The sequence below is a fragment of the Psittacula echo genome (assembly GCF_963264785.1).
Source record: "Psittacula echo genome assembly, chromosome: 13".
Classification (NCBI taxonomy): Eukaryota; Metazoa; Chordata; class Aves; order Psittaciformes; family Psittacidae; genus Psittacula; species Psittacula echo.
Window position 1 is genome coordinate 6,229,803 of NC_137749.1, and position 13,793 is coordinate 6,243,595.

At 47.5% G+C, this 13,793-nt stretch overlaps 1 protein-coding gene across 4 annotated transcripts in view; it reads left to right on the forward strand.

Moving 5' to 3' along the window:
- The first annotated feature begins 658 nt into the window (after positions 1–658).
- ULK1 (unc-51 like autophagy activating kinase 1) overlaps positions 659–13,793 on the forward strand; it is an 80,366-nt gene continuing 67,231 nt past the window's right edge. For 3 of the 4 annotated variants that reach the window (XM_080628890.1, XM_080628891.1, XM_080628892.1), the window contains exons 1-4: positions 659–1,045; positions 1,253–1,402; positions 2,218–2,310; positions 2,400–2,441. In XM_080628890.1, coding sequence (XP_080485016.1) covers positions 1,313–1,402; positions 2,218–2,310; positions 2,400–2,441 — 225 coding nt within the window. In that variant the 5' untranslated portion in view covers positions 659–1,045; positions 1,253–1,312. Of the gene's footprint in view, positions 1,046–1,252; positions 1,403–2,217; positions 2,311–2,399; positions 2,442–3,519; positions 3,543–13,793 lie in introns of those variants that run through there. The other variant, XM_080628893.1, reaches the window with a different exon arrangement.

A 13,793-nucleotide genomic window follows, 5' to 3' on the forward strand; every position in this document is an offset into this window, starting at 1 on the left:
GGGCAGCCTGGAGCAGGTGAGAGGCTCCTGCAGTGGAGTGAATGACCTGCAGGCCTATACCCACAGGGCAAAGCTCATGGATTACTGCCCAGCAATAGGCTGAGGATGGCTGCAACTCACTGCCAGACTGGGAAAGGTTTCTCATCACGACACTGATTTCATGTTGAGCTCCAGCACTGGCTGGCTGTAAACGTTTCTTGGAGTAGAGCTCAATGGAGGTACCAAATCGCTCCTTGTGCATGCTGGAGGCCTGGTCTGCTCCATCACAGGAGCCATGGCCTCTGGCACTGCAGTGTGTGGAGAAGGGGCCATCCTGGGGAGGAGGCAAAGGGATGCTGCAGGTGGTGGGCCTCATCACAGCTGCGCCCTGTCTCTGCTCCTGTGGTGAACTGTTAAACATTCACTTAAATGGACCCATTCCTTTAGTTGTTGGGAGCAACCCCAAAGGCGCGGGGTGGCAGAATTCTCCCCTCCTCACACCCCGTTCCCATCGGCTGGCACCACGGCGGGCACGCGGGGCCGCGCACCCGCTGACTCAGTGCCGGCGCCTTTAAATGTGCCGGGCTCGGCTCCCCCCCCGCCTCAGGTGGCGGCCACCGTCTCCCCCATCACCGCGCCTGCGCTGCGGCCGCCACTCGCTCTGCGCTGCCCTGCGCTCCGCTCCGCGCTCACAGAGCTTTGTCCGGCCCGCACCGTGCGGTGGGACCCCCGCGGTATCCCCCGGCCTCGTTGTGTACGGGGGTCGGAGAGCGGCCCTTAAGGTGGACTCGGGTTTAAGGTGGACCACTCCCGTAAAGTGGACTAGGAGTTAAGGTGGATCGCGCTTAAGGTGGACTGTCGTCGAAGCCGCGCCTGCCAGGCGGGGGAGGCCGGGGCTCGGCATGGGGAGCCCCGCCTGAAGCGGCTGCCGGAGGAGCGGCGCCGGGCTGTGCTGAGGAGGAGATGGGGAAGGCCCGCTGCTGAGCAGCCAACTTCTGCCCAGCCTCTGACAATGACCAGCGCCAGGCCGTTCTGCGGGAAGAGGCAGCCGATGGACGAGGGCGAGGTGGGGAAGAGGAGCCCGGCCGGCACTGAGCTCTAGGGGGGCTGATAGGAGAGAGGCTGCCCCATCAGCCGGCCCCCGGCCCTGGCTGCGCTTTGTGGGGGGGCGATGGGGAGGGTGCCCCGTTGTGTTTGGATTGGGAGAGGTTTAGTTTGCTTTAAAGGCAGCTCCTTCACCGCCGCCATCCTCCTCCTCCTCGTCCCTTTTCAGCTCTGAAGCCGTCCCGGCCGCAGCCTCCCCGCCGGCTCCGGGGACCCCCGGCGCAGCGCCATGGAGACGGTGGGAAAGTTTGAGTTCAGCAGGAAGGACCTGATCGGGCACGGAGCCTTCGCCGTCGTTTTCAAAGGCAGGCACAAAGAGGTGAACAATCCCTTCTTGTTGTTCTTTTTCCTTTCCTTTTTATTAGTAGGTTTGGGCCGAGCTGGACACCACGTCCCGGTCACCCCGTCGCCGTTGGGTTGCGGTGGCTATTCTTAGCCTGGGCATCAGCCCCGGGGTCTGGGGCAGCGCTGGAGATGGGAGACATGTTTATTGTCGTTTATTGTTGTTATCTCCGGAGTTTCTTTGGGCGGCAGGCGCGTGTCCCAGCGGGCCCCGGGCAGGTGCCTTCACCTTGCGGTGGGGAGGTACCCACAGAGACCTTCTGCTCACCGAAAGCGGCCCTTACCTTGAAAACAGGCTAAAAAGACACCTCCACCCCACCCCCCCCGCTGTCTATGAAGCGTTCAGAGGGCTCCTGCTTTGTTGCTTTGTGTGTATGTGGGAAGTTTTGTCCTTCTCCACTTAATTTTTCCAAGAGGAGGGGAAACGGCTTACTGGTAAATAAACTGAAGCCAATCCGGCAGTGGATTTTCCATCATTAGGGCTTGGGATAAGCCATGGCTCCCACAGTGCGTTTATTTCTAGTGATTAAATAAGAGGATAATCGTCATATAAAGTAGTATCAAAACCCCCAAACCTTGAGCTTTTCTCCTTGGGCTGACAAGCATAATTCAGCAAAGGGCAAGTCTGAACAAGTGAGGGATAGGCATTGGGATATAAAGTGAGAGGCCTTTACCAGTGCTGTGAGACACTTCTTTCGGTAATACTTGTAACCTTTTAAGAGGCTGCTTATCCTAATGTAAATTTCACCATTAATTTACATTTATCTTTGAATTGCATATGCACTCTTTCAGAAACCTGACCTGGAAGTAGCTGTGAAATGCATTAACAAGAAGAACCTTGCAAAATCTCAAACTCTGCTGGGCAAGGAAATAAAAATACTAAAGGTAAAGGGAGACTGTCTTGTTTTCTTCAGTCTTTGTTCTGTATGCCCATTGTTGCTCCTGGCTTATGGTCTTTGTGTTACTTCTTCTAGGAACTGAAACATGAAAACATCGTTGCCTTGTACGACTTCCAGGTAAATACATTCAATTATGTCAAAGCATCCTGGATTGGGGAGAGGTTGAATGAGTTTGTGGAATTTCAGTTTTTAGCAGATGTTTTTTAATCAAATGTGTATTCTGGGGAAAAAAAGCCTTCTTACAAGTTAAGGAAAGATACAGACACTGCTGAGCAGATCACGTATTAATTGTTATCTGGACCACAGAACTCTTATGCAGTTGGGAGTTGAGGTGAGAGCTCCTACTCCCAGGATGTTGAAATGCAATGTGGGGTGAACATGTCTGTGTTGGAAGCTTGTAAGTTCTGTGTTAGAAATAAAAGTTACAGTAGTTATTCTTGGCATGCCTACCTTTTATTTTCTTTCTCTGGCCTGGATACACTCCCTAAGAAAACTTCTTTTTCTTAGGTACCATGAAAATAGTGTGAGCATGACTTTGTAGCATATGATTGTCCTCAGTTCCAGAGGATTTTAATTTGCATTTTTCTCTTGTCCTTGTGGCAATCAGTAAGTGTTAAAAATTGCATCAGACGTTTTTAGATTATTGTGGTTTCCCACAGTTGCTTTTTCCTTCAAAGTCAGCTCTCAAGATCTAATCTAAGGGGCTCAAACTGATCCGCTCTGAAACCCAAGTTATCCAAAGGCTCTCATTTTTCTCCTTGAATTTTTAGTTAGAAAATCCTGTTGGGTCATGGGGCACCTTTTGTTTGATATTTGGGATGCTTTTTAAAAAGCCTGAAATGGGCCCCTCCTGTCCCTGGATGGAGGGGTTGGCATGTGGGACTCGGTACAGCCTGTGCCACCCTAAGATCTGATATTTTGTGAGTGAGGGCTGCGTGACTGCTGGCCCCCCAGTCTCTGGGGTGGCTTATCTAGCGCTGCCTGCCCTGTCCCGGGTATCACGTGTCCTGCAGGCCGCCGTGTTTGTTGACATTCCTCCTTCTCCCATGGATTGGCTCCGGTGGCTTCCGCGTCACCCCAGACACGAGTCTCCCAGCCGGTTGGTGCAGCCTGTTCGCAATGCCTTCTGGGTGCTGTAGTCTGCCTGTCACCCCGTGCTGCCGCCCCCCAGGGCTGTGTCACCCACTATGCCCCCCTCTGCCAGAGCAGGGGGTTATGGTAAGGTGCTGTAGGGGGGCAGCCCTTGGAAAGTGTTTAATGCCTGCTGTGGTTTTGGCGAGAGGTGGATGTGACGGATTTCAGGCTGCTCTGTGAGGGAGGAAAGGCTGCTGGGAACGGGATTGGCTCTTGGAAATATCCTTTGAGTAAGAGGCCAGCTGTGCATTGTGTCTGAAACACCCTTTAGAGCTGATCCTGCAGAGCAGTGACTGCCTTCGGCCTGAAGTGTGCTGCAGAGCAGCTCAGAGCTGGGGCAGTTCCCTCAAGGCACAAGTCACTTGGGGCATTAGATCTCATGGGGTGTCTTTATTCTCCTCTGTACCTTCTAAATTTACTTAATAACTTTTCAGTTGAGGGAGCGAGTGGCTGCTCCTGTGCTTCCTCTAGAGTCTGTGTTTGTATGAAGCATTATGCTGCTGGATTTGTTTATTGCACATCTTTCAAAACCTTTGTTTGTGTTCTGTTCCTCTCCCTGCTTCAAGTAACTACTGGGTAGGAAGCAGCTTAAAGACATTTCCTGCAAAAGCAGTGATTTCATCACTGCAGCAATGCATTTTTCTCTTTATGTGATGGCAAATGAGCTTTAGTTAAATTACCCGTATAGCAGTATAGCCTGGTGAGATATGAGCAAGAAACTACCATGAGACAGGAACTTGAGAATGGTCCTGGGCTGAGGCCTGCCCAGGTATATATTTGGTTACCAGCTTTGTCAGAGTCCTTGTGTGACCTGGGTGATTTGATTTATTGGACAAAATGAGACGACTTAGGTAAGACTGGATGTTATGTAGTGCTACCAGGGTGTGGAGTCTCCTGTGGTGTGAGATGATCGGTCATCAGACACAGCCTGATGCAGCCTACCCACATAGGCTCTGTGTGTATGTGTCTGAGTGCTTGGCATTGCTCTGAGCCTGCTTAGGAGTTGTATGACAGTGAGTTTTCTGCAGAGGTACAAGTGCAGTGCTGTGGAAGGCTGGCTTCTGCCCATCTTTCCTGGCTTTGTGGAAAAGACTACTTGTTACTCACCTTGTTCCTCTGATACAAGATCAGTTGCTTCATTCAAAGCTGCGTATATATTTACCCTCAAAAATGTGATGGTTGCAGTTAACCGAGCCCTTACTTTCTAAAACTCGAGAGGTTTATTCTTGTATTACAACATCAAAGAGCAAAAAGGAAAAAATGTTTCCTGTGAATCTTAATGTTGCCCTGTAGCTTTGTCTGTTGTTGCGTTTTGTGTTGTCCCTTCCTCTGCACTGCCTGTCAACAGTGACTTTAACTTTTACTCACATGTTCCCTACACACAAGGAAATGGTTGCCAAAACCACAGAGGCTGTAAGCAAGTGATTACACCCAATGATGCTTTCATTTGCATTTTCCTGGTTAAAAGCTAATGCTAACCAGGCCTAAAAAAACTCAAGATTTTTGATGTAATGCTGGATTTGCCCCAGACAGACACTTGCAGTTCTGATACCTAATACTGGCAGCAGCTCTTGCCCTGTCACACTTATTCTATCCTTCAAATCCAGGAAAATTGCAGTGTTCCTTCTCATTTTATAGATCTTTCTGATACTTGTTCATAAATAATGACAAAATAAGCTTCCTAGGAATAAATGATACTGGTGAATGTTTAATGAATAAAAGTGCAGCGTCTGGACTTTTATAGATCCCCTTACTGGAGTCATAAGAGCAGCATCATTACATGAGAATGGCTCGCAAAATGAAATATGCATATTCCCATTATTATATGCTCAAGTATTAATGAGAGGTACTGTGAATAGTCTAGGAGCCCCTGCTCAAAAAGGGGATAAATCATATTGTATTGCATTTTTAGAAGTACTGTCTGTTTAGTGTCTGTATGGAGTTGTGGTATGGACATCTCCTAGGCACAGGGGATGTTTGGCATAAAGTAAAAACTGTATTCCACCATATATAGAGTACATTAGTTGCTCCTGAGCAATCCCTGACCCCTCAGCTGGTTTGAGGTCTCCAGACTGCAGCAGTCAAGGGAAGTGCAGCAGTCTAGAGGGACATCTGGATACCAGAAGTCTTTACTTTGGGGACAGATAAATAATTCATGTTCCTCAAGGTGGAAATGAATGACAACAAGGATACAAGTGATGGCTTCTGCTGGATGAGGACTTGGTCTGGAAATGAAGTTTCTTGGAAAACTGATTTCTGAAACCCTGAGGATCAGCTCAGCTCTTCACGCTTGTTGACACCAAAAGCTTAGCAGCGTGTGGGCTGGTGTGTGGGACTTGCTTTGGTTTCTTTTGTGACTCGGGGCATTGAATCTGTGATCAGAGGCTGCTTGATTAGCTAAGGGGATTCAATGGCAGGAAGGGAACTCTTGAACTTGTCAGATCCTGGGAGCACTGTGCACTACACAGCTTCTGCCAGCATTGGAAGTGGGTTTGTAAATGAGTGTAGCTAAGGGAGGTTCTGGGTATGTTTTCTTCCCTGTGCTGTGCCAGCTGCCTCAGGAAGGTTGGTTGAATATGTGACAACCAAAGCTCTCACATGTGGCTGTGTTGGTGCTAGAGCAGAAAATCTGCTATTCCTGGACATAAATAACACTTTGGATATTAGAAAGCATTTTCCTGCATGAGGTGGGAAGAAGGATTATTTCACTGGCATGTTTTCTCCTCTTGTGTGCTGTGATCTGAGCTTGCTTCTTAAAGCAGCCTAGCTGTAAGTGTGCTTGTGTGGGTATCAGGTGTTTTGGGGTTTGTTTGGTTTGTTGTGGCTTTTTTCCCCCAATTTCTGCACGGGTAGGATGGACTGGTTGTGGAAGCATGCAGGGCACTGTGCTTCTAAGTTTCTGGCTCAGCCTACCTTACCTGAGGGTCTGCTTCCCATAATTTTTTATCAAGTTGGCTGATTGTACTCATCGGCTCAGGCTGAGCTGCCAGTAATGCTTACCTCGTGCAGTACAGACTCACCAGCAATACTTCTGCTGGGGTGACTGTATCGCCTGGAGCTGCTGGAGACAAAGAACAGGGAGTCCTTGCAGTGCAGATTTTCTTGTGCACATGGATTAAGGCATGGGTGGCAGAACAAATACTTCTCGGTTTAATGGTCAGTCACCCTGGGCTGGTCTTGAGAGCCAGGTAACAACAGCCTTGTTCTGTTGTTGCTGTATAGAAAGTCCTTGTGATCAATAGGACCATGGCTTTTGGGCTGTGATGTTCTGTTGTGCTCTGTGCACCATCACCCTTTCCCGACACGGAGCCTTTAGCTGCTAATCCACATGTTGTGTACGTGCCTCCTGCTGTCCCCCGGGACCTCCGGAGCTCCATGTACAGCAGTGTCCTCTGGTGTGCCCTCCAGCACTGCTTGCTTCTGCTGCAGCACTTTGCTGATGAGTGTGATGTCGAATGAATCAGTGCTGCAGTGTCACCTCCTTGCCTCGCCACCTCTCATGCCACCTAATGCAGGATCTTCTGCTCCTCGGGCACTGCTGTTCGGGTGCCCTGTCTTGGGAGCACCACTGTGACACTTGGAATGACTCTGTGTCTGGGAGTTCACACTCCTGAGGTCAGGCTGCCTGCCTGGTTAAATCCTGTTTTAATTCCATCCCCGAGCGAAGCTGGCGAGCTGCCTGGTGAGTGGGTGTAAAGTGCAGGCTTCTCTCAACTGCCAAGCAATCCTCTTTCTGTTTGCACTGTGGACAAGAATGGGGTGTCTGCTCTCCTGCTCCGTCAGCATCCTCACATCTGTTGAAGGGAATCACTGTTACTGAAGATTGGATCTGGCTTAATTTAGAACTAGAAGGGGAAAAGGACAAAAAACCCCAACCAAACCCTGCCTGTAGTTTTGCAGAACGAGGCTTGAATGTTCAGTGGACCAAAATGGCTATGTTCATGCAGAAGAGAGAATGTTATAGTCTTGAACTTGGGTTTAATGTTGGCTTCACTAGCAGAGTATCCCACTGTGCAGGTCACAGAAACATCTAGCAAATGCTGACCACTAAATATAGACGTCAGAGGAGTCATGGGCTTTTTTTAGAGGGAGTTGTCTTGTTGCATTTCTGAAATTATGATCACTGTTCTACTCATCCTGTGTGTAAAGCACATACCTGTGATCCTCTCACATGATTAAGATGTCATGGAAGAGCTGGCGATGTGGAAGTTAATAGCCTCTGAAGCGCCTGTGGAAGGTAGCATTACTCAGACTGTAATGACAGAGTAAGGAATGTTTCCCAGGAGTAATCAGAAACTGGTAGGCTGTTGTGCTTGCAGTTTGACAGCGAAGTTCTGATAACGGCTGAGGTGCTATTTGTGCTGCTCTTCTTGAAGCTCCCCCACTGTTTCCATTAGTGAAATTTCCACGGTTTAAGTCGTTGTGATGATTGAATGCTTTTGGTTGGAGTGTGCAGAGCAAGGAGATGGAGATGTGGAAAACGGATGGGAAGAGGTGTTTCCTGATCAGTGGCTGGGTAGGATTGAATTCCGATTGAGAACCACTGTTTGAATCTTGCAAGTATTTATAGGTCTAATAAAAGCTCAATTAAAAGATTTTGGTTTGTGGCTGGGCTGGACTTGCCCCTAAACTGTGGAACTGCAGTAAAATTGTGTTTCAAAAGCTCATCTTAATGCTCAAGCATGTGTAGAGAATTGAGGATACAGTTCACTTTGTGTCTGTCTTTTTTCCACTCACTTTCCTGCCTTCTCACTTGTTGATACCAACTGAAAAGCTTTTGCACAACAGGCAGACTAGCAAACAGCAGACATGAGGTGGTGGTGGTAGGAATCTGGACTGGATGGCTCTGGTTTGCTTTGGGGAAACTCCTAAAGAAGCTCTGGTCCTCAAGCTTGTCTTCCATGAGTTAAACTGCCTTCATCAGATGGCAGGCAATGAGATACAATAGGAAGAGAGAAGCTAAGCACAGGGGTGGTCAGTAGAGGTGGTGGTCTTTGGTCTTCAAAGTCAAGGAGAGGGTTTTGGTTTTGCTTTGTTTCAGAATAAATCCATACTTGTTTTGCTTGTTGGTTGGATGGGGTGGGTTTTTTCTGTTTGTGTTTTTTTCCTGTTACTCATGTTTGTGTAGCAGCAGTAAATGGCAAGCTTGATGGAAAGTGAATGAGTGATGTGGTCTTCCAAGGGGATGTTTCTTAGGTACAGACATAAACATACTTCGCTTAAGAGAAGCCATCTTAATTGTCTTCAGATGTTAAGGTTCCTCTCTCAGAAATGTAATAAATGTCCACAGCAGAATCCAGGGAAAAACTCCACCAATAGATAGGTATAGAACCTCTTTTGTGCTAAGTGTGTAGCAAAGAGGTGCTTTAGCTGTGCCATATTTATGATGTGCAAACCTTAACATAAAGAGATGCTCTCAAAATGCAAAGTGAGACTCTCAAAGCTGCATTTGTTTATTAAGCAAGGGTATTTCAAGGGGGACTGATAGAAATGAATCAAATTCTGCATCACTGGTTGCTTAGGGCAGTCATGTTCTGTCTGGCTGCAGGAGCACCTGGCTTGTCTCCTAGCATCAGAATAACAGGAGGAATTAGGTCAGCTGAGCTGGCACACTAGAGATCAACCAGGCAGCGTGGTTCCCGTGGGGGGAATGAAAGATGCTGGATTCTAAGTCACTAGAGAACCTATTTAGCAAAGGGTCTTACATCCCTGGGAAGGGAAAGCCTCCCAGGTGGCCTGGTACGTACTGGTAACCCAGACTGTGAGAGCTGCTGGGATGGGAAACCCCATGGACCGAAGCAGAGGGTGAGGTGGTGTCAGCAGGGATGAGACACAGCTCCCTGGGGCTGCTGGGTGGGTTTGGAGCACATGGGCTGTGTCTGCTGCTCGGTGCCACTGTGCACATGGGCACTTGAGCTGCTCTCTCTCTGGAGGCTTCTTCATTTGCAATATTTTGGTGTTTAGTTGGCATTTGTAGCCAGCATGCTAAAGGTGTTTAAAACATCCTTGGTTCTCAGTTTTTAAGTGCTGCAGATTCAAGCCCAGATTCTGGCTTTCCACTCTTAAATTAAGATAATTTTTCCTTGAAAGAAAACCCATCCCATGCTTTATTCTTTAAGCTCCTTGTTATAACACCTTTGTGGGGGGTGTGTGTGTGTGTTCTTAAATCTGGTACATGAAGTATGAAATAAATGGATATAAAAGAAGACTTGCAAAGGCCAGTCAGTCATGCAGCTGCCATAGAAAACCCTGAGGAGGCTGCACTTCTGATTTTGAAGAGTTGATTAAAAACACTTACTGCAGGGTATCAGATTGTGTTTGGGATATACTGTGTAAAAACCCAAGCTGTTCCCAACTTTACTGGTAGCACTACATTAATAGGTTCTAAAAATCAGACTTCCAGACTGAGTCACTTTGCTTGTATTTGCACCTATCTCAGGGAGTGTGTGATGAAAACTGAAGCATTCACTCTTGTAGCCTGCCTTGCTGTCCACCTCATCCCACAGCACTCCCCCGCTACTCCTGCTCTTTGGGCAGGCTCGTAAAATGCAATGTTACGGCATGCAAGGATTTCATTCCAGTACATGTGACTGAGCTTAAGGTAATGGGGAATTCAAGCTGAAATGTTCATTTTATAATATGGCTCTAATGCAGAAAGGAGATGAGGAATAAATACAGAAAAGCTAATCGGATTGTGAATATTTTTTGAGCTGTTTTTAGAATTCTGAAGTTTCCACCTTAACACAGTGCATTGCCGTTCGCAAAAAAGAGCTTGCTTTTGTTTAAAGAAGCTGCTATCTCTTACTCTGCCTGTTGGCAAAGGGGTTACTGCTTCTTTCCACTCCATGTGAGAAAGTCCAGCCTTTTCAGGGTTATGCTGCTTTTCTCCTCCATAGCCTTACCCTGGCTGGGCTGCTGCACACAAGTGACCCATGCTGTGTGCTATCAAGTAGTGCCTCCCCATGAGCTGGCAGCTGGGGGCACACACTGGTGTAGGTGCTGCAGCACTACCCCCAGATGAACATGGCTGCTGTAAGAAGTGATTGCTTTCCAGTGTCCCAGCAGCATAAATCTTCAGTGTGCTCTGATGTGTGTTTCTGGCATTGCCTTGCAGCTCTGTGACCTGTGAAACCTGCCACTTTGTCTCCATACTCTTATTATGACATTAATCCTATACTTTGGTTTCTGTGGTTAGGCTGAGGTGCAGCTCTCAGCTTCGACTTGCTGTATGTGTTACTGTGCAGAGGCACAGTCTGGCTCTGATGGAGAGTCATGTTTTCCTGTCTGAGCTCTCTGCAGGTGCTGTAGCCATCAGTCATCCAGCAAGAGCACTGAACCTCAGGGCTTTGATTGAGGCCTGCAGTGAACTTGGGTGAAGCCAGCAGAAGAAAGCCCTGTCAGTGGGGCTGTAGGTAGGGGAGGAGAGGGAAACACAACTGGGGGTGGTCTGAAGGAACCTGCAGAAGTCTCACTTCCAGTGGAAGGGATCATGATGCTCCTTCAGGTCGCTTGAAGATTGAGCTGCCTTACCAGCTGTCCTGCCATTTGTCTGTGGTTGTATTAGCTACCTGGCAAACATTAGCTCCATGGACATGACATTGTCTTGTTTGTTTTTTTAATGTCAGGCAGTCAGACTTCAGGACAGTTGCCAGGGGGATAGGAAATACTTTCCCTCCCTTCCTGAAGCCTGTGTAGGACCAGAGGATAGCTTTCCTGCTGTTTTTAATCTCTAAAGTACAACCTGTCCTAAACCAACTCATCTGTTTTATAAGCAGAGAATACCGTAGTGCCTGGAATGAGGTATCAGTGGCCCCTGGAATCGTTGTTGCTCTGGTCCTACAGAAGTCTGCCTGCCGTGAGGCTGGCCATAAACCACTTCTATGCTTCAGGGCCTCCCTTCTGCTTGCCTTATGCTTCTGCACTGCTGCTCTGCATCCTGGAGCAAGCTGACAGGTCTGTAGGAAGCAGAATACAGTCAAGAGCCAATGGAAAAGTCTGTGGGTCTCTCTGGGTCTTGCTTCTTATGCTTATTCCCTGGGATCTACATGAAGAAATTATTATTCTGGGAAGTCAAATGTCTTCTGACTGTGGTAATAATGCTTTCCAGTCGGTAGCAGTAGGTTTTATTGCTGGACCTGGATTATCCAAAATAGACAAAGATATTGAGTAGATATTAGGAAGAAGTTCTAAATTAGATATGGGGATTGGAACTAGGTGATCTTTAAGGCCTTTTCCAACCCAAACAATTCTATGATTCAGTTATGGTATTTGTTGCTTGCATATTGTCTCCCGGACCATACTTATGTGTGACTGCTACCCTAGACTGAGATTTATCACTTCAGTGTAGCCTATATACAAGAGGAAAGTTACTGCTGGTTCCTTACAATGTGCTAACTTTCTTGGTGCAGGACCTCACTGACTGCATGTCTCGAATCCCAGAAGTCTGTCCTAAAATGTACTTTTGTCTGGCTGTGAAGCTGTGTCTGGGTTTGAGAAACATTTGTGGTATTGTATGTGTGTGCAGAGGAGAGTATATTCCAGTGAATGAGTAGTTTCCCTTTTCTCCTTTTCTTCCTTCATCTGAGTTAATTTTTGTTCCCTGAATTGGAAATTTGCTTGAAATGTTCCTGAGTTCCTTATTGTTAAAATTTAGAGGAGTGAAGAGAACAACCAGGACCAGAGGACAGAGAAACACAGTCTGCTCCAAGATGTGTTTTTCTCTCTGCATGAGGTCAAAAGGCACGTGAATGTCTTCTAGCTCTTTTCTTTAGACCTGTTTTCCAAAGGGTGAGCATCGGTAGGTGCTCCTGCAATTCAGATTGATGTTACTATTGTCTTTTATCTTGCTTCCGTTCAAATAGTTGCGTCAAGAGGTAATCCTTGACGGTTTTCCTTTCGCTCTTCAGAGGTTAGCCTGCTCAAGCCAAGCTGTGAGTCACAGTGAAATAATACCAAGAGATTTTACTGTTTAGAAAGTTTCTTCCCTCTCTTGAAAATGGTAGGTTCTGTTTCTCAAGCCTTAGCTAGAGGCTTTCCAGGTGCCATTGGCCTAGGGATTGGTTTCTATGAAGCAAAACTGTGTGTGTTGCTGCCCCTGTTCATGATTCCAGTGTGCCTGTCAGAAGAGTGATGATTAGAGACCATAGGCCAAAAGGGCTCTGGCTCCATGAGATCCTACTGGCAAAACAGGTGGATGTGATGTGCTGCTGCAGCAAGTAGGGGAAGTAGCATTAAAAACCCCCAAACCAAAACAGAGTGGAAAAGCTTAGCTGTCAGTTGGTGTCAAGGTTATCTTCCACTGTCAGACCCTCAGCTTTGCTTCTGTTGTGTTGTACAATTAATGAGTTCTAGCCCTGTTCAGAGATCTGTGTGTGGCAATTATCTGTGCTTGGCAGCTGGTCCAGGTGCTGTTTGAGAGCCGGTGTTGAGCAACACGTGGTAGATGTCTTCTGAGAGGCACAAAACAGGGACCTTTGCCATCAGAGGGAGGCTAACAAGTGGGCAGTGGTACTCTGTTCTTCAGGAGAGTAACAAAACCAGTTTTGGTCACTTGAATCCATCCTCTCCTGAGGGCAGTAGGACCCTTGTCAGCCACATGGTGCTCAGCACATGGGCATAACAGTGGAGCTGTGTTTGTCTTCAAAGTGTTCCTCCTTCATCCATCTCCCAGTCCTCCTAGAAAAGAGGACTTGTGTGAGGTGGAAGCCATCCTTTGCTGCTTTTACCCCAGTGTCTGTTACAGCGCTCATCCCACATGGATTGGTGAGCGCACAGCACTGCTCAGACAGTTTTGGAGTGCTGTGTAATTAAACTTTAACTTCTTTCCCTTCCTGAGCATCTTTCTAAACTTGGTGTCAGGCTACGGGCTGGGATCAAGAGCTGAGGAGGGTTTCTCTAAGGAAGTTTCCTCTCAGACTCTTCAAGCTGTGAAAGGACGATGACTAACTGTGGGTACACCCAGACATTTCCCTTTGGACACACCTAAACACACACTTTCCAAGAAGAGGATCATGCCACCTTCCAGTAGGGGTGGAGAGAAAATTTAAAGGGCAACAGGACTGCTGGGTATCAATATCCATACTGCCATTTTTCCTAGTGAGGAATTTTAGCATAGCACTGTGCTAGGGTGATTTGTGATGTACTGCTATATGAATTCCCTTCATTTCTTTGTCCTCCATCAGCAGATGTGCGTTATTTGTAGACAGTAGAGGCAGTCGCCTATTTTTACACTCAATTAAATTGTAACTTCATCGCTGGGGCCTTGCTGCAAGAACTACAAGTCAGGCAGTGATCCAGACTGATTAATTATCAGCTTAATCTCCTTGGCAGAGGCCT